The 20,642-nt window shown below is 49.7% G+C and overlaps 1 protein-coding gene across 8 annotated transcripts in view; it reads right to left on the reverse strand.

Annotated features, from left to right (window-relative positions):
- Pax2 (paired box 2) overlaps positions 1 to 20,642 on the reverse strand; it is a 79,336-nt gene extending 58,694 nt beyond the window's left edge. For 3 of the 8 annotated variants that reach the window (XM_085693979.2, XM_085693977.2, XM_085693978.2), the window contains exons 1-3: positions 20,501 to 20,642; positions 16,884 to 17,049; positions 16,064 to 16,261 (exon numbers count right to left, since the gene is read on the reverse strand). In XM_085693979.2, coding sequence (XP_085550105.1) covers positions 16,064 to 16,261; positions 16,884 to 17,049; positions 20,501 to 20,543 — 407 coding nt within the window. In that variant the 5' untranslated portion in view covers positions 20,544 to 20,642. Of the gene's footprint in view, positions 1 to 16,063; positions 16,262 to 16,883; positions 17,053 to 20,500 lie in introns of all 8 variants that reach the window. The other 5 variants (XM_048439160.3, XM_048439161.3, XM_085693980.2 and 2 more) reach the window with 4 other exon arrangements.

Genomic DNA, 20,642 nt, shown 5'->3' on the forward strand with positions numbered 1-20,642 from the left:
GCTGAGGGCTGGCTGTTTCAGTGCTGACTCTATCTTTGTATGCCTTACCTGTGTTTATCATTGCTCCCAGGGCCACCTAAGTTCAGCCTTTGTGTCGGGGTGGCCTGTGGGATGGAGAGTTTGCATTGCGTTATGGGTTGGTGTGTGTGGCCTCGTGTGGACACACTGCAGCAACTGGCCTCAGGTTTGTTTTTGTTTGCAGTATTGTATCAAGGTGACGGCACTTCTTGTAACAACGAGTTGGAGGAATTTGAGTATTGTTTGGTGGCAGTGTCTGTTTCTGCTTTGAATTATTGTGTTCATTGATCATATCTGCATCTCTTTATTCATAATGTATGTCTCAGAGATTAGGTTAATGGGTGTCTCCTTGGTGATGTGGGCTGAGTAATGACGCTGGATCTGGGTGGTGGCTGTGTGATTCAGTAATTGCTTTAATGGCCTTCTTCTTACAGTTGTGGGTGAGAGGGCCAATCCTTTGGCTTTTTTTAAAAACCTTACTCTGGCCTGGTCATCTGCACTGCTCCTTTCCAGAGGAAAAATTCCAGAGATGCAGGACAAATACCCTTTTGGTGATGAAGTTTAGATTTTTTTATTTCTATTCTTGGCTGGAAGAGTTCTGATGTAACCACACTGGTTCAAATCTGGGGGTCTGAACACCCTCCCTATATACCCCTCCCTAATCTGGAGAGTGAAACCCCAAGACCAAACTCTATCCCTGTATTGAGTCTAAATCCTGACTGGGGAGGGGGAAGATGGGTGGAGGTAAAGTTCCCAGTCCTAGTGGGAACGACACCTTGGCCTCTGTCTCCCAGAGCCCCTGTTCCTCTCCACTCTGTGGCACTGCCCCAAAGCATCTTCTCCCCCACCATTCCCGGATGATATGGCCCTGTAGCAGATGGGTGTCATGGGAGAATTATAGGCTTGCCCTTCCATTGGGGCACAGGGTGCGTGTTTTAAGTTTGTAAGTAAGTATATGAAATCGCAGCGGGGCACAGGACGAAGCAGAGACTAGTCAGGTCTGCATTTTCTTTGATCCAGAGTAGACAAGAACTGTGCTGTAGTAGATAAGCACATGGGCTCCAACACCACGACTGCGTGGGTTCAAATCCTGGCTCTGCTACTTAGTCCGTGACCTTAAGCAAGTTATTTGACTTCTCTGTACCCCAGCGACCACAACTATAAACACCGCTGTAAAGCCCTGTGGGGTTGTTCGTCCAGCTCACATCAATTACTACATGTGATTTCCTTAAACTGCTCTGCTGTAGCGAGGACTGTCTAGCCACGAGTGGGATGGTGGTGAAGATGGCAAGGATTATAAAGTGTACTGGGGAAAGCCGCCATGAGAGTGACCAAGTGTACACACGTGAGCAAGTCTGCTCACGCCCATGAAATCGTAAGGCCAATCAATGGGTGTATGTGTGTGTTTTAAGAAAAGAAATATAAAAAGTGCAGCTGGGTAGAACGGGGCTGCCAGGGAACTCTCCCTCCAGCTGTTTGGACAGTCGGGCTGGGGGTTGACAATGGTAACAGCTAGCTCTGAACTAAGGACTAGAAAGAAAGGAAGATGGCAGCCCTTATGTAGGTTCATACTTAACTGGAAAAACTCTGAGGGTGACTGAGCCCCCACGATTCCAACTTAGTTGATTCTAAACTCTTCCTAGGGTTAGGGGTATAACTCAGTGTTAGAGTAACTGCCTAGAGTACACAAACAAGGCCCTAACTCACACCCCAGCACTGAGTTAGCTTTATAATTTGAAACATAAGGACCTTTAATAGCTAACATGCCTGTGAGATATCCAGAAAGGCTGAGAGATGGCAAAGCATTTAAGAGCACATACCATTCTTGCGGAAGATCTGACTTCAATTCTCGGCACCCCTCTCTGGCAGCTCAGTTACTTCTTGAAATTGTAACTCCAGCTACAGGGGACCAAACAGCTCTGGCCACCGGGGCACATGACCTCACATACCCATAACCTCTCTCTCTCTCTCTCTCTCTCTCTCTCTCACACACACACACACACACACACACACACACAATTAAAAATTAAAGAAATCTTAGTATATCTGATAGGTGACAGGTAGGCCCTAGAGTGTAGCTCTTTGGGGGTTCCCGGAACTGAAGGAGGTCACTGAGCCAAAGGGGGAAAGCACAAGATCAGTCCTCAGCCTCATTCCATGGATGTCCCGTAGAGATGAGACCCATCATCCTGAGTTGGGACAATTTTGGTTTTCACCTTATTATTGCTGGGCACTGAGTAAGTAGAAAAATCTATGCAGTTACTTTGGACCATTGCACCAAAGTAATTTTATTTCCTAAAATCTTTTCTTAAAATACTTATCCCTCAACAGTGGTCCTCCTGTGAACACCCAGACACAAAGGACAACATTTGACAGATCTACTGGCTTGCTCCTCTCTTTCATCCTTTGTCTTATCTCCATTTTTCTTTCTTCCCCTCCTCTTCCTGTTTGTTTTCCTTCTCCCTCTCCAGTACGGCATTTAAGAACCAGGAAAACCCTTCAAAACTATCACATGAAGATTCCCCCACCACTGCTCCATTTATCTCTTGGAAAAATTACAAATGCAAAGAAGCACAACTCGGGAAAATGCCATGGAGCCTGGAAAATGCCAACCTTCAACTCCTCAAGCAACGGCAAGCTCATCCGGGAAAAGTGCAGCATAAACAGGCGAGCATGCACACGGGCACACCCACGCTCACACTTGTATACGTGTATACAGGCTGAGCTACACACGAGCATGCACACGGGCACACCTACGCTCACACGTGTACACAGGCTGAGCTACACACGAGCACGCACACGGGCACACCCACGCTCACACATGTATACAGGCTGGGCTACACACTAGCATGCACACAGACACGCACACACTCACACGTGTATACAGACTGGGCTTTCAAAGTGGACAAAGGGACAATTACTCAACTAGCTCTAGTCAGTGCTCAGAGACCAGAGGCACAGAGATCCTCTGCCTCCTGGAAAACACACAGAGTCAACTCCTTCCTGAATCCAGCTGGGCTCACAGGATGACTCGATTCTCACTGGCTCTCACAGTACTCAACCCTGCTCATCGACTATACGTTTGGCTCTTTGAGCCATCTTTCTTTCTCTCTTTCTTTTCTTGTTTGTTTTTTAGGTAAGTTTGTTTTTTAGGTTTTCTCTATATAGCCCCCAATTGGCCTTAAATTCAGGATCCTATTGCCTCAGCCTCTTGAGTGCTAGGATTACAGATGTGAGCCAAGACACTTGACCCTTCAGACCTTATTATTTAAAATACTTCAGTGCTTATACACAGACAAGCCAGAAGACATACATATTGACACAGACTAGAACCAGAAATGCATACTATTATTACTACTGTAATAAGAATAGTAACATTTATTGATCCCTTAATATTAGATAGTTGCAATTCTAAGTAGATTTATGGCTCCTTTAATCCTCATGAGAGCCTGTAAGAGACTTAAATGATTATCCCTTCCCTATAAGACTAGGGAAACTGAGGTACAGAAAGAACATGAGATTAGCCAGACTCAAAATGTGGCATTTTTTCCCCTGGGACCTGCCTCTTGCTTTGTGCCAAGAAACTTTCTGTCCATAGCAGGTCTTAGTGAGGGATTTCTGAATGGGTGAATGAAATGATGAATGAGTGAATGACCATGTCTATTAAGGACCTACGGATGGCAGGTTCCCTAGTGGAAACCAGGCCTAATGGACAGCTGTAGGTTATTTGGATAAAGCCTCTTCCAATGTGTCCAATGGCTATGCTTGTCCAGACTCTAACTGCTGCCACCATTGTGCCTGGCCCAGGCTCCCTTTAAATCAGAACTCAGACCTAGGTGCATCCACGAAGCTCCCTAAGCATACTGTTCCCTAGAATGTGTTCTTCTGAAATAAGTGTTTCCTGAGATGCTGATCCTGTGCCTGAATGAAACCTGAGAAACCCAATCCACCAGGGGGACGTGCTAAATCACCAGATCTTTGGCATTCTATGGACAGCTAACATAGATGGTTGACTAAAGTTTTTGATTTTCATCCAGATGTTTGGGCGTTGCCATGGTCATTAACCTGCTTGTCAGCAAGTGCTCATGCATTCCCAAGACACAAGTGAAAACTAAAGTGAAAAAGAACAACCCAGAATAAAACAGACTAAAGAGGACAGGGGTAGCAGTTGTTTGTGAAATCAGTCAGGCAGGCGGTGTTCCAGGAATGGGCTGCTACCTCGGAGAACCATTAGAACAAGGATCCAGCTCACAGGGGACTCGTGTGCTTAAAGACCTTTAAAGACCCTCATGCGGCTGTATCCTTGACTGTCTGCAGAGCCATACCAATCAGATCCCGGCACAGGGAGCCGATGGATCAATTCCAGTATCCAGCACAGTGAGCAGCCTGCCCACTGCCAGGCCAGCCCACCCTGTCCACACTGTCAGGATGCCCTGGACTTGTGTACTCAGGTACACAGGACCCCCACCTACTGTCAGTCCAGGTTGTAGATTTTGCAAAGCTTGGTATAAATCTGGTTTGTGACTTTGTACATGAGCCCCTATTTGTGATTTAACACTCTGCCTTTTCTCATCTCTCCTACCTCTATTTCCTTTCCTTCTAGCGTTTTAATGCTATTTACAACTTCCTTACTCGTAGAACACCATAGCTATTTTTCAGTGTCTCTAACTGATATACCCAAATGATTTTTCTTACCTAGGTTTTTCTCTCCTCTCAGCTTAATTTATGTTTTAGTAAGCAGGAACTTCATATCGCTTCCTATCATTCAATAGTATTAAGGGTTACCACTTCTATCAAAGGGATCATGGTACTAAAAGACTCATCGCGAGGGCCATTTGTTTATTCTTATGAGCACCTAGTTCCCCCGATGTGTAAGAGGCTGTGTGCGTGCAGGCGTGCATGCACAATGGCCTTCTCGATGCATGCCTCTATGCTCCACTGCCCTGTGTCAATGCCACTTGGCATTGGCAGGAAGGACCCAGCAAAACCATGAGGTGGACAGCAGCTGACCCTGCAAGTGCTGGAGAAAGCCAGGCTGTAGGCCTCCCTGTTGACCTTGTTGAGTTCTTTTAGGAGCAGATTCATATATGCCTGGTGGGGTTCTTTCCTCCAAATCCTCCCTCCCACACCTCTTTTTACCTCAAATGCAAGGAAGGCTTATGATGACATTATTCACAAACAAGTTTGTTTTTTGGGGGCGGGGGGCTCCTATTCTTATAGAAGGAAGGTTAGAAAACCAAGAAAATGCTTTCCTGCATTACAGGGTTACCTACTGCCTTTTCTATTCTTTAATTCGTCCTATAACGTCTCCTCACGACTAATTGTGTTTGACCTTGACCTCCGGCCTCTTCCTGCACAGTTAAAATTTGTTGCACAGTGGACGGCACCTGCAGAGTGGTTACCTAGTCTGACAGACCTAGAGACCAGCAGTCAGAGGGGCCAGACCATCACTCCACTCCTGGAAATAAATCCCATTGTATTTGCATTTTAATTTTCCACATAAACAAAAGCTCAGAGTACTCGCTTGGGCAGCATCACTGGACGAATTTAATTAGAAGTGAAAAGTTTATAGGGCCCTCTTTAATGCGATTAATGCTCAGTTAACATTTATCACATTCGGGTGCCGGAATCGCCTTTTCTGAGCAGTCACTGGCCATGAAATGAATTTCTCTCAACTTTTTGTACCTATCCTGAGAGGTCGGTCATCTCTTAAGAAGTCTGCATGACCTTCCGGAGTGTCTCCCTAGGGTCAGGAGTTGAGGAAATAAATGGGAGTAGAAAAGGAGGCAGATGTTACATGGTAGGCAGGAGGGTTGAGGGCAGACAGTGGGTGTGAATTCCACCCCTTCCCTCGTTTCTAGAAGGAACTGGACTAGAGCCAGAGCTGTGTCCTCTGCATGGCTAAACCCCAACCCTGAAAGCTCGACCAGCCCAGAAAGCCTCTTTCAGCCTCTTTCTGGGACCCCAAATCAGGCCTGAGGCAGGGCCAGTCAGTGCCACGGCATCCGGCCCTCACCTCTCTCTCCAGCTGCCTTTTCTCTCTCACCTGGGAGTTCCCAGGACCACGTGTAAGAAACTTCCTTCCTGCTGGCTTTCCCAGAAGCCAGACAGTCACTCAAGTGGAAGTCTACCTTCCCTTCTTAGACAAGCAGAGGAGAGTGGGGAACGTGACACCTCCATTGGTCCCTGGAGGAAAGCTGGCTTTCCTTATCTTATCAGATTCTCCTCGCTCTTCAATTAGAATCAGCTGAGATTGGGCTCGATCCTACCCATCCATCTAACCCAGGGAGGAAGGAGGGGAGGAGAAAGGAGCAGGGGAAGAACCGTGGGATGCAGGACTGGGAGTGCACCCAGCAGATGATTGCAGATAACCTGACCCCTGGTCTCATCCACACACAGGTGGAGTCCACCAGCGCTATGGCCACACACAGGTGACACACTCACTTCCAACAGAGCAAATGTGCACCGATCTCACATGGGTCCACCTTCCCAGATCCAGGCGTGCTCATGGAGTGTGTCAGAACCCATTGTGGACTTGACCTGACCCTTACTCCTTGACTCACTAGGACATCATCTACTGTCCCTCTGAACGCTTGCTCTCTGGATAGCATTCAGCGACATCCTGAACGAGCAGACTACCCAAGTGTTGGCAGGGAGTCTTGCTTTGGGACTAGATGATTCTGCCAACCAGAAGCTTTCTGAACAAGGAAACCACCAGCTCCTGGTTTGATAAGCCTGACTTCTGAGAGCTCCCAGTGACGCGAGGCTGACCTCCCAAGCTGTGAAACCCAGGCTCAGCTAGAAACCACCAGCCTACACAGTTCCTAAAACAGAGCCACATAAGCCCCCAGGCCAGGTCTCTCAGCTTCTCTCAGGACATGATGAGCTTTGAAGTAAGAACAAGGCTGGCGGTGTAAGGGGCAGGATGAGGTCCTTAAGCCCGACTCTCAGAGATCTTCAGACCCAACTGTGTCTGCCAGACTCATGAGCTCCTCTCCTTGGCTGACAAATATGGACTGGGCATCTGAACCCCCCCCCCAAATTCCAGGGCCAAGAAAGAGTACCAGAATCAGAAAAAACAGTCCCACAACTAGCTATTTGCTTGAGCTCTGGGTCCCCTTTGTTGTCCCTTTATGCTCTGGTCTTTCTCCTAGGTCACTAAATCCTTCCTCATGTTGCTCCGCTGTGCCTGCAAGGTGAATACTGCTCCCTTTGCAGCCAGCTGCCCTGCTGTGTACGCTGCCAGGAAGAGCCTGGCACGCTCCCCCAGCTTTCTCTGCTCTCGGGCCACTGCAGAGGGACGGCGCCATGGTGAGCCAGGCCTGGAGACAGGTATAGCAGGAAGTCTGGAGCCTTAAGCTCCAGGTAGCAGGCAGAGGGGACTCCATTGTGGAACCCCAGAGAGCAGGGACACCCTTCCCTCTTCTTGACCTCGCTCATGCTTTTCTTGGGCCTGCCAATGGACAGCAGCAGTCACTGCCAGGAATATGCAGTGTGCTGAGGGGTAGGTGGTCACAGCCACGTTCCTCTTCCCACAGGTATCTCTAAGAAAGGACAATGAAACTCTGACCTTGAGAATTTGCCTGCAATGTCATTTCCTCTGCCCCACCCTCATGTCGGGAACTTCTCCCCATATGGTGCCTCCTTTTCACCTTTGTCACCTCTGGGCTTCTCAGAATGTCACCAGCCTACACTGCCAGCTATCCTGGACATTGGCTTTCTCTAACCATGTCTAAGATGCTTCAGTGGACCAAATGTCCCTTATTTAGATTATGACACCCTACCCTTTTCTCAGCTGCAGTTACATTCTCTGTGTTTCAGTCCCAAATACTATGCAGGCCAAAGAAGCTACCAGACCTCATTCACCTCCCAGCTTCTCACCTCCTTCATCACTCTTGTGATTAGCATCATATCTGCTGTTCCCGTCACCACCCCTGACTCCCCCACTCCTCCTCCAGGTAGAAGGAGTCCTACCAACCCCCAGGACATCCCCAGAAGCTGCTGTACTGAGATACAATGGAATGCTGGACCCCTCCCACTTGCTCTGAGCTTACATTGTTCTTTCCTAAAGCAGAGATCAGTGTGTGGAGTTACACAAACCAGAGGCTGCCGACTGCTGGCCAAGGTAGAATCAGACCCAACGTGTACTTTATTTGGCTAGCATGGAGCTGTTAAAATTTGTCTTTGTGGATTCTGCAAGATGGCCCACTGGGTAAAGGCATTTGCCATGTGAGCCTGAAAACTCAACTTCCAATGCTGGAACCCACAAGGTGGGGCAAGGGGCTGGGGAGATGCCTCAGTGGTCAGAGAGTTGGCGGTGCAAGTGTGAGGACCAGGGAATTGAGATCCCCAGAACCCCCACAAATGCTGAGTAGGGAGCGGTGGCCCACCTACAGTTCCAGCCTCAGAAGACAGAGACAGGGTCCCCAGAGCAAGCTGACTAGCAAGACCAGTTGTATCATCAAGCTCTGGGGTTTAATTGACTTTTTCCTCAATGAATAAGATGAAAACTATGGAGGCTATATTCTCTCTCTCTCTCTCTCTCTCTCTTTCTCTCTCTCACACACACACACACACACACACACACAGACACACACATGTGCATACACACCATGCACAAAAATGGGCGGGGAGGGGGAAAAAGGAAGAATAAAAAGGATAGAATCAACTCCCAAAAATTGTCTTCAGACATCATGCATACACAAACAATAATAAATACAAAAACTTTCTATGTATCAGTGTTTGTAAGCTGGGCCATGTCCAGCTCCTATGGACATCTATGCATCATTTCTGCCAGGGCCCTGAACACACGGGTGGATGAGCCCTGTGGCTACACGCATTTCCATCATAGCTCTTGGAACACACCAGCTTAGACATCGGGACTCTACTGTCCTTACCCTTGCATCCAAAGCCAAGCTTTCTGGAGTAGATGATCACAGCACTCTTAATTCTTCTCTCTCTCTCTCTCTCTCTCTCTCTCTCTCTCTCTCTCTCTCTCTCTCTCTCTCAGCACAAAACACCTTCTCATCACATTATCACTCAAGAAACACAAAAAAGGTCCCAACATTTCCACAGCTTGAAAATAAGCTGTGAGCGGAACTTGGCTATATGACCACTGCCCTCTGCCTCCCTCCCACCCGCCTTCTTTCCTACCTGGTAGTTTCTGGGTACAGGGCCCTACTCTTTCTCCTTCAGGTCAGGCCATTTTTCTCTCTTCTCAAATGCCAGCAGCTCTCTTGCCTAGCCCTCTTAGTTTCCAAGTCACCCTTTGATACTGAGCCTTGTCTGGCTTCACAGCCTTCTCCAGTTCTACTATATGTTCTCATCTGGAATCTTCCCTGTTCCCTGGTACCTGGGAAGAATCTGGGGTTTAGGCCTAGGTCCAACACAGAGGAAGCTGTGTTCGTAGCTATGTACTGCTGATACCGCCATGTTTCATTCTGGGTAGGTATCCTGGCCTGTGGTTCCCTGACCTGATCACAGTGTGTGTGTGTGTGTGTGTGTGTGTGTGTGTGCGCGCGCGCGCGTGCACGCGCGCATGTGCGCGTGCGCATGCACGTGCGTGTGTGCATGTGTGTGTGCGCATGTACTTGAGTGTGTGTACGTGCATGTGCATGCACATGCGTGTATGTTTGTGTGTGTGCATGTACATGTGTGTGTGTGTGTGTGTGTTTGTTTGGGTGTTTTTTTGTTAGGTTGTTTGAGACAGAGTCTCATTCTGTAGACCAGGCTGGCCTTGAACTCATGGAGGTCTGCCGGCCTCTGCTGTGATCAAAGGTATACACCTCCATGCCTGGTGTGGATCAGTTTTGGAGAAAATTATATATCTGGAAGAGCATTGTCATGGCTACTGATGTGACTGGTCCCTAACTAGTTCTGTCAACAGGCCTTGGGCTCATGTCAAAGTAAGAATGAGCATATGATCACAAAAGTCCCCCTAACCAAGGTGGCGCCACAGTGACAAAGGCCCCCATATTGGGGTTAACTGGACTTAAGGAATATTATAATGCAAACAAAAATTGATGGAAAACTTGGCCTCAGGTTGTCTAAATTGTGAAATGGAACCACCTTTAGCCCAGCTCTATGACTGTTACCCCTTCGGGCAACAACCTCACTGACTGACTTGTGATTAACCACCGGAGCCAAGGACAAGGTGCTCAGCCTTGTTCTGTAACAGCAGGCCACATACCAGAGACTGCTTTCTTTGTTCTCTTGACCCCAGAGCCCTGCACCTAAGAGTGGATACAGGTAGGCGCTAGTGCACACAATCTCCCGCACGGAAGATGATGACCTTAACTCCCATATGCCATTGTGCATACGTTCTAACTGCATCCTGATAGCATCAGACCCAAAACTGTGACCGGCAAGAGAAAACCATCTGTGCCCAGTCACAGCAGATAATTCCAGGAGACATCTCTCCAATCAGTGTTTCCCTTGCTTGGATACTGGCTGAGAGACACCAGTCTTCAGGTCTTAGGAATTCTTCTGCCTTCCCTGGATGTCTCATTGACCATAGATGCCCCTATCTTGTGAACCTGAACTCTGGACACCTGGCCTGATGGGGAAGGGAGTATGAAAAGACACAACAGGAATCTAGAAAATTTGCAAGTCAGATGGGCACCGTCAACTGGATTCTTTTAAGGACATGGAAAGTGGCTTCTTCTCAATGTAGCCATTCTCCTCTTCATAGGAGAACTGCAATGCAACCCCAGATAGCATCATGGAGGGTCTCAGGGGAGCCCTGAGTACCAAGGCCCTGCAGGGTAGCCAGGTCTGCAGCTGTAGGGAGCTGGGAGTGGACAACGGGCCACTGGGTTAAAGTGTTCCTTCATCAGTCCTGCTGAGAAGACTGAGAAGCAGGACCTCTGTCCTCTACGGGCTCATGGGAAGCCCCTCTCCAGAGTGTAGGTGTTGGGGAGAATGACTCATCTATGCTGGTTACTACTACTGCCTTTCTGTCGAAAACTGTGGCGTTCTGCTCCTCGAGTCCATCCCAGCGTGTTGGCCATCAAACCGCTCTCTGCATGTCACAAGCCCCTCCCCCAGCCGTGTCCTCTAGAACACGTGTTGCCACCACCACCACTCAGTGTCACCTCCCCTTCCTGAGGCTGACTGCACAGCAATGCCTTGCTTGTGCCAGAAGCATACACAACCCTGCCTTCCCAGCCTCTCCTCCAGGAAGCCCCGTGTCCCTTCTCCAGGAGCTGCTCCTGTCTGGCACCATCTCCACTTGGCTAATTCCCCTTGTGGCCCCTCTATTGAACTGTTGTGTTGTCCATTTCCCTGTGACAAGGGCTCTGGTTACAGAGTTATTGATTGGTTTCATGCAGACAGATGGGCCCTTCCTGGCTCCCATCGAAATCCCTGGCTGTATGGGCTGATTGTTGCCTCTGAGGGTATAGGATTGCACCAGAGACCACCCTCCACGCAGTCTCCTTTGCCCGGGCTGTGGATGGTAATAAATGGAGTCAGCCTGAGCAATAATGAAAGCAATCCAGTAGGGTTACCTGTGCAGACACAAGATTTATGCCTCTTCATATTTGATGTGATTGTTTTATTGAGTTCTCAGAACAGTTGGGACTTTATTTGTTTATTGTGAGGTTCCCCCTCTCTTTTCCTCTTTACATCACCTCCTAAACCCAACCCGGAGTTTTTCTGAAGGTAACCCCGCATCTTCTAAAAAGTTGCCAGCTGAGGTAGGAACTCACGGCAGCCAACCACTGAAAACCCACAAGCCAACCACCAGGGGCTAGTCATACCCGGAAGTCAGGGCAATCTTCTAAATTCTATCCCAGAACCCACATGGTAGAAGGAGAGAACCAACTCCCACAAGCTTTCTTCTGACCTGCACCTGAATGCTGTCTTAGGTGTGCGCCACAAACACTCACTCACACACTAAATAAATAAAAATAAAACATGAAACATTAAAATCACAAGAAACAGATCAACAACCATGCCTGTCTCACATTCCTCTCTAAGTATGGGTGACCAGAACAGCAGAGATGCCCTCTAGGAAAAATAGCTTTGAGACAGAAACCTCAGAGAAGACCCTGCTTGCAGCCCCTTCTGTAAGGCCTGCAGCCCAGGACAGTTCTCTGTCCTGTTTGCTCATTCCTCTTTGGGATAAAGCCGTTTTCTTAACTCACTGACCCACCCCTGACTCTTGGCTTGTCACCCACAGTGGTGACAGACACCCGCAAAGATCTAGAGATGTGGCAAGCAATGCCACCTCTCTGCCCTAGCTTCCATGCCAAACCTGGTCCAAGAGTCAAATCTACGTGATCTAGAGCTGAATTTCAGAGGCAGGAACAGACGTGTTAGTCTAGGATGTGGCTCCAGAATTCCCATGGCTGTGATTAGTGACTCTCAGCTCACTTAAAAAAATAAGTGGTAAACCGCTGCCCACCCCCAGACCAGTGACAAACCTGAGAATTACACAGCAGGGACACCGAAGTGATACAAACTGGCATTGCTTAACACAGCAACGAGGCTGCAACGGTCTTGAAGCCAGTGCTACCACTGCAAGGAGAAATGGGCTCACTTCAAGCCAAGCAGGATAAGGAAGAATACAGGGGTGGTTGGTGATTGGCAAGCCCTGAGGGTCCACTGTAAAGATCTAAGGTTGCAGAGTCCTTTGACCCCAAAAAGTGTTGACAGCCTCAAGACATCTATCAGCTAGCTCAGAGACCACTCCCAGAGGATCTTCAGTAGCCCTAGACTCCACCTGAAGTTCTTGCTATTCTCTCAAAGAAGTAGTCTCTACCCAGGGCAACAGTTCAACCTCAAGACTCAAGCAGGAAAATCCTTCCTGCTTCGTCAAAAACTCAACCTGACGAGGTAACTTTTCCCTCTTTTGGTACATGGATCTTCCATCTCTCCCCTGCCATCTCCCATGCCAGATTTCAGTCTAAAGTTACCTGTTTACAAACATTGTCCCCTAACAGTGGTGTCATACAAGCTGAAGAGCTGGCAACTCCACACTGAGTTGTAAGTAGCCCAGTATTTATAATGATTCAATAAATTCCATGACCTGCTCAGAGCTAAGATTTTGGCCAATGGTTTCTGGGTGTGGATGGTTCCCTACCACACCTTTGGCCCAGAGAAGCATTTCTATGGGGATTTGCCAGTGGAGAACTCAGGTTGGACAGCTAGGGCTTTATTGTGGCAGGACCAGAGAATGCCAAAACCATTTTTAAAACATGAAAAGCAATTTAGTTTATAGCCATAACAGCATATTTCAAGTGCGGCGACAGCATCTGTTTGGGGGAGGAGAAGACGAAAACCTTTGGCTCAGGTGGGTGAGCAGGTGTAGACTTCCTTTCTTGCCAATACTGGCTCCTGCGCACCTTACTCCAGACATGTATGTATGTACATTGTGTGTATGTGTGTGTGTGTGTGTGTGTGTGTGTGTGTGTGTCTACAACAACAGCAACACGAGTGGACACCCTTCCATCCCCCAAGCTCTGAACTCAGGCACTCCCCACTTCCCAGTGCATATTGCCTTCTATCCACAGAGAGATCTCCAGCTCCTTCCTACAGTGAAAATTCTCAGAACAGAAAGGCCCAAGTTCCTGATACAACCAGCACCTGCAGGAATGCCACGCCTTTATCAGGCATTTGTGAGAAACACGGCTCCACAAGAACCTTCCCCTTCAGGGCAGAGGACCCACAGGAATGGTATTGATGATGGGGGTGCCCAAATGTGTACCTGTGACATACTGGGAAGCCTCAACCAATTTTTCCAAAGTACCAACCATGGGAAGATTCTTCCCAAAGCAAAATTTAGAATAGCCTAATAGGTCCCATTGACAAATTAAGCCTTAAAGTCTAACTACAGAGCCAAGGCTGCCCATGTTGCTGGCTGGTGGCTTCCCTGCTCCTGGGCTCATGCTCCATTCACCTTTCAGCAATGCCTACCCAGAAGTGCCTCCTTCTTCACACCCAAAGGAAGCCTGTGGGTACCTCGACCAGCAGCCTCTGTGGCTGTTAGAGTGGTTGGATTGGGGCCATTCTTTCCCCAACGCTCATCTTAGGGGCACCCCACTAGTCTACCTTCTTACAATTTGGTAGGTACACCTTTAGACCTCTGGAGTTTGATGTTAGGGTCCCTTGTCCTCTATACTCTAGGTCTTTTTAAGGATGAAATATCCTCACACTTGTGCCTAAACCAGCTTTAAAAATAGCCCGGCCATCCATGGATAGGTGTTGGAGGGGAGCGGACAGGAAGGGTGCTAGGCAAGGTAGCCGCCACACCCTGCCCAAATGAAGCAAACACTGTGACTTATGTGTCTTGGGGTCTCCCAAAGCTTGCAGTCCCCATCACAGAGAATAAGTGTATCTCCAAACAGTCCCCAGGGCACTGCTACCTAGCCTGGTGACATTACCCCTCACGGCAGTCACTCTTGGTTCAGCTATAGTCCTTCCAAGACTCGGTTCTAACTCACAGCAGGGTCTAGAGGCGAAGTCTCTGGGTGGGTGGCCCGGGGGGGGGGGGGGAAGGAAAAAGAAGTGTTGTTCCCTTTCCCTAACTGTCACACCAGCCTCAATCCCCAAGCTTCCCAGCCTCCTGACTTTTAAATGCAGAGCACTCATTGCTTTCTCAAACCATCCAGTGTTATTCTCCAGCTCTTTTGGAAAAGTGTCTAAATGTCAAACAGCCACACGTTTCCAGTACCTAGCTGAGCCAGGCCCAGGGAGCTGGAGAGTTTCGGAGGGTGTATAATTAGCCGATCAGTATTATGTTACCCTGTTCATAACTGAATAACCATTTTAATACAGATGGCACACACTGGGATAATTTCTGGGGTCGCCTTGCAGTACGTTACAGCACGAGTGTGGCAGAGGGAATCTTCTTTAGCCAAGGTACATTCTACCAGCTAATTCTACCTGCTGTTTTCAGGATGATTTGGGACAATTCCATATCATTTGCAAAATATTCAAAAAAGACAGGTGACGCTAGTTGCAGAAACACTATCTGAATTATTAGTCGTCCTGATAATGGGCCTATGAAGAGTACAAAGAATAACAGAGTATGAAACTCTTAACTCTCTTCTCGTTTGGGGGGGGTCCCTGAGAATGAGGGGGACCTGCTTCTGGCTGGAGTGTGACTTTCGCAGTCCTGGATCTCTGCGTACTACGGTCAGGCTGTAGCAGTTCTGAAGCCAGTATGGGATCCTGAGATTGCGGGCTGCCTGAGTGCTCTGTAATCACCCTAGACTGATACCTGGCTGGGGTGCACATGCATAAAGCATGACCGTGCGATCTCCCAGAGGGATCTGGGATTAAGAGACCTAAGTATCCTGCAAGTTGAACTAACTAGAGCCTGTATGGTCCCAGTGTCTGAACCTATCAGCACGGAAAAGATTGCAACCTCCAGAAAGGCATGCTTAGTGATGGGGGTATCTCCCAAGAGTCAGCTGCAGGGACCCTGCTCTCACTCCCTGCCTGGCATCCCAGTCCTTGTCCAGCTCCCCTTCTCTCTGCCAAGTCCTGGCTGGTGGCTGGCATCTGCTTTGTAAGCCTGGATGCCAGTGCTTCTCGGCCGGAAATTTGTGTGGCGCTGGCTAGCAAGACCTGGGCTCCTGGGAGGCAAGCTTTGTGGGAGTTGGCTGAAAGGGTAAAGGAGTCAGGATTCTGGATGCCCCTGGGGAAGGGTACATGACTTTAGAAAGAAAAGTCTGTTTGGAAGCGATGAATAGACAGTGGTCATTTTAAAAGCTTTGCTATGGGCTGTGATTGTCTCTAGATCCCGAGGCGGGTAATCTTGGAGTCTTAATTACCACAAACACTTGGATTCATTTCCAGGACACCGGCGGGAGAAGCCTGGCAGGGAAAACCCAGCTCTGAATTGGAAAGAACCCTGTCTGTCTGTCTGTCTGTCTATTTATGCCTCTCAGGTCCCTTTTCCTTACCCAAAGACTTCAGGCTAGGGGCTGGAAGGAGGAACAGAGGCTGGACAGAGCGAAGATGGACCCTAGGAGACGGCCCAACAGGCAGTAGCAGGGAACTGGAGCCCTGCCCTCCAGTCCCAAGGGGCTTTGCTCACCTGTTGATGGATGAGACGCTGGGCACTGTGTCATTGTCGCAGATGCCCTCAGCTAGCAGCCGGTCACGGATCTCCCAGGCGAACATAGTCGGGTTCTGCCGCTTGTATTCAGCAATCTTGTCCACCACTTTGGGCGTTGCCACCTTGGGCTTGGAACCGCCAATCACTCCAGGCTTGATGCTGCCGGTCTCGTAGTACCTGGGCCAGGAAGGCCGTCGGGGTCAGCAAGAAGCCGGTGGTGGCAAGGGCAGGGGGGCTGCAAGCTCCAGAGCTGCTAAGCCGCTCTCCCTCCCTAGGCATCAGTGTGAAGGGAAAAAGGCCCTGTGTAGCTGAGCAGACTTCAGAAGGTGCTTGACTAGGGCGTAGTAGCTGGGCATGGACAGTGACTAGAGCAGGCACCCTGGGGAATGGAAGCCTGGCCTTCAACTTAGGAAGCAGAGAAGGACCCCTGCTGGGAGAGCTGACCCCATCTAAAGCCCAGAGTCCCTATGGAACCTGGACCCTCCTTTAGCCTTCCAAATGCCGTCTTTTTCTCCTCTTGGGATGCCCCTTCTTCCAACCCCATTCACATTGCTTAGCTGGGAAAAAAAAATCCCCCCTTTTCTGAATGTAGCTGCCTTCCTTGGAAGGCCCAGGGAGCTGGGTTATGTTGTGTAGACTCTACTCCACCCTCACTCCAAGCCTCAGCCACCACAATGGCCCTTTTAAAAGGGGCAGCCAGTCTTTTGATCCCTTTAAGTCCAGACCTTCCTTTCCTGCCTAGCACCTCAACTTTTAACTAAAGCCTCAGCTGGAAAGGGAGGCAGCGCCCGGCCCTCACCTGCCCAGGATTTTGCTGACACAGCCATGGCTGACCCGCAGCTGCCGGGAGATGTCACAGGGCCGCACACCCTGGTGGGCCAGCTCCACGATGCGCTGCCTCACCACGTCGGGTAGGGGCCGGCCGTTCACAAACACCCCCCCGAGCTGGTTCACACCCCCGTGCCCTGCTGGGGAGAGACAAGAAAAAAACACAACACCCCACACACAGCAGGGACCGGCCATTAGTCAGGGTCCGAGGCCAGCCACGTGCGAAGGGAGCAAGCAGGGCTAAGGGGCATATCCCGGGATACGGGGAGAAAGGTGACTTGGTGGGCGTGCAGGAAAGAGGAGGATTAGATATCGGACCCCCGCTAGCTGTAAGAACCGAGAAGCTGGCCTAGGGAAGAACCTGCCTCTCAGACTAGCGCGCTGCAAAGGAGAAAGTGCGGGAAGAGTAGAGAAGCCAGGAGAGAATAGACACGAAGAAAACAAACGACAAAGGGGAAATAATGTCAGCAGGGATGAAAGTAGGGAGATGGGGAGAGAAAGGACCGGGCCAGGGACAGCACTGTTGCCGACTAGGAACCCGCCTGCGCTGCAGGCTAGGTGCTGCTTGGGTATCACAAGGGCTTGAAGACAGATGATTTTGGAGGGTCGGGGTCCTCTTGACTACGCTCAGCCGAGCCTTCAGTATAAAGAAGGACTTAGTCAAACGCACCCCTTTTTCACTTTCGCTGCCTGCCTCTCCCCTTGTATCTAATTTTAATTGTAATTGTACGATGTCCTCTTTCCCTGTTTTTTTTTTTTCATTCTGTTTTAATCGGGAGTTCTTCCTTCCCTTTATGTTTTCTGTCTTCTGGTATTTGGAACCATATTTTCCCTCTACATCCCTAATATCTAAGATGGAAAGAAATCCAGGTGAAGAAGAAACGGCAGAAGAGATAGTGATTCGGGATCCGCTGCACTCCGAGACCGCAAGGCGGCTAAGAGCCTAGCTCTCCCCAGCAGCCGCTGACGAACGTGGGTTGCTGGGGTTCTCTTGTCTACCATGCTGCTCCGGGCTGGGGTCCCCCGAGTCTCCCCCAGCCCTGGGTGGCATGGTAGGTAGGGACCGCACCTGCGGGGTTAGGACTCAGAGGCACTGGGTGTTGCAGCCTAAACCAGTTCGGGACCCTCTGACCTCTCAGACCTCGGCAGCTGCCCAAGAAACAGAAAGGGAGGATGTTCCACCTGCCGGAGCAAAGCCCTTGGCTTCCAGACCAACTAGGGGTGGGGGTTCCCAGTCTAAAAGCTGAGAAGGCCACCGGACTGCCAGGCTCGAGGCCGCTGCCCTATTTTCCGCGGCCTAAAGCAGCCTAGAAATCCTGCACTTGGAGTGGTTAACCTACAGCTGCAGTTACTCAGCAATCTAACCGCAGAGACTTCTAGCGGCAGAGTCAGGACAGACAAGGTCTGCAACCTGCAGCCACTGCCCCATGGCCTCCAGCGAGTTTCGGAGAAAGCGGGCACAGCTCGTGCCCCCTTTATCTCTTTCCCATAACATTCTGCCGAGACCAAAACAAGCTTGGGAGAAGCCCCTGGACAGAGGCCTCTAATCGAGAGGCTCCGGGAAGCCAGAACCTCTTATCTTACACCCCCAGTCCCCATAGTCTCCCCATCTTGGTCCCACTCTTCTCCCCCTCCCCGCCCTACAAACCCCGACCATCAATAATTTAGGCCCCGGGAGAACTCGCGTTACCGGTATGAAAAGGCGGCAGCTGCGGGCAGATTAAAGATGAATAATTCAACCTCACCGGGCTCCGGGCCCGGTCCCTCTGCCCCAATATATGGAATGGGGATTGCAACCGGGCACTTCTGGAGTTCAGGGCCGATGGACCGCGGAGGATCCGCGCTGAATCAGGCCTGGAATGTGCTACTGCCGAGGGCGCCGACCCGGGCTGTTTGCAGCTGCTCGCCCGCCAGCCGGCCGCCTTGCCGGCCCGTGCAGTGCCCTTCTCCCTTCCTTCGACCACCTTCTGCTGGCTTTGCTCCCCTTTTGGTTTCGGAGCGGTTCCCTGAGTCTGGCCCTGACTGGCGAGTCCCGGAAGCAATCCCCAAAAAATACTGAGCTAGGCAGCGGCAGAACGGCCGAGACGGAGGCTGGCCGCCTTGGTGAACCGGCGTATGGACTCTGTTTCATTCCCTCTGAAAAAGAGCTAGGCTTCCTGACTGCCTGAGACACCCACAGTGACCCGTAGTCCCTCGCTTGGGTTTCCTTTACCTAAAAATTATTTAGAGAACTATATTTTATTTCGGAAGTTTTTTTAATCGTCCCATAAAGTTAAACGTGTGCTTAGGAAACGAATAAACAAAACATGGTTCTCTCTTATTGTATCATATTTTAAAGCACAGATCAAGGCTAGGTCTAAAAAGTTACCTTGTGGAAAGTTACAAATTATCCTTAATTATTAATCTATACATGAGGAGGGCTTTTCTATTTAGAATATTATTTATCTTTTTAAGCAAAGAAAAATATCTGACAAATAGTTTTCCAAGTTAAAGACCTAGCATGAATTAGATAAATTCAAAATTCATTAGATATTTCCCCGTTTCCTATTTTTCTATTTTTCCACCCCCATAGCATTCTTTTATTTTTTTCCTTGATTTCCCCCTCTTGGTTTGATTTCTCTTTCTTTTCTCCTCGGCTTTAGCATTTGCCTTTCTTTTGTTCTTTTCCTCTCATTTTTCCATTCTTGCTGACCCCCTGGCCAGGGCGCTGGCTGCTTGATCCTCAACAGAGAGAGGAGGCAGGCAAAGAAGTCTCCAGAAAGCAAAGCACCCAGGAGCTGGTCCGGAAGGCTCTACTACTTGCTTTCGTCCTGACTTTGATTTCTTCTCAAAACCCCTTACTGTTTTTAGAACGATCACCCTCCCTGGGCAAAGTCAAGAAAAGTGACCACCTTCTCCTGCCAGTCTCATGTTCCTAGCTGAAAGGGAAGAGAAGGAGAAGGCAGAGAAGTGAGGATGAAAGAAAGAGGATGGGAATATTTCAAACCAGTCCCCATGAACCTTGGCTAAGCTGGAAGGAACAAGAGAGCTGGGACTCAGAAGGGGTTCACACCCCCAGGAGCTTCTACTTTGCTGTCCTGACACCGAAGCTGTTCAAACTGGGAGCCTCCTCCTGATGGTCCACAACTCTAAGTTTGAGAGAGGTAGATGTGAGGGGAGGGTGAGGAGAGAGAGAGAAAGAGAGAGAGAGAGAGAGAGAGAGAGAGAGAGAGAGAGAGAGAGAGAGAGAACTGTCAATTAATTCTTCAGTCCAGGGCAAAAGCTAGGGAGTAGTGGGTGGCTCTGACCTGGGCCCAGGGCTACATATCCCGCGAGGTAAGGAGGAGCAGGTGGAAGGAGCAAAGGCAGGTGGAGCACTAGTGAAGGTACAAAGGCAGACAGAACGATAAGCATGGGGTGTCAAAAAGCAGAAGACAGAGTAGCTAAAGACAGGAGAAACACTAGGTAAGAGAAATAGGCAGGGCGCAAAAGGAGGGGCCGAGGAAAAGCCGGTGTGGCCTCTAGGATGAGACCTGAGCGCAGGGGACCGGGCAGCACTGGGACTAGACGGGATTGGAACCGAGACAGGAGCCGGGCGCCGGTACTCACGGTGCATCGCGGAGAAGGGGTCTGCTTTGCAGTGCATATCCATGGGGAGGCAGAGGAGCGGGAGCAGCGCGGCCGCCGCCGCCGTGTCGCCTCTCAAACTCAACTTCAGGACTTGAGGAGAAAAGGAAGGGACGGTGGGGGA

Source organism: Myodes glareolus, chromosome 7 (assembly GCF_982192425.1).
Source record: "Myodes glareolus chromosome 7, mMyoGla1.1, whole genome shotgun sequence".
Taxonomy (NCBI): domain Eukaryota; kingdom Metazoa; phylum Chordata; class Mammalia; order Rodentia; family Cricetidae; genus Myodes; species Myodes glareolus.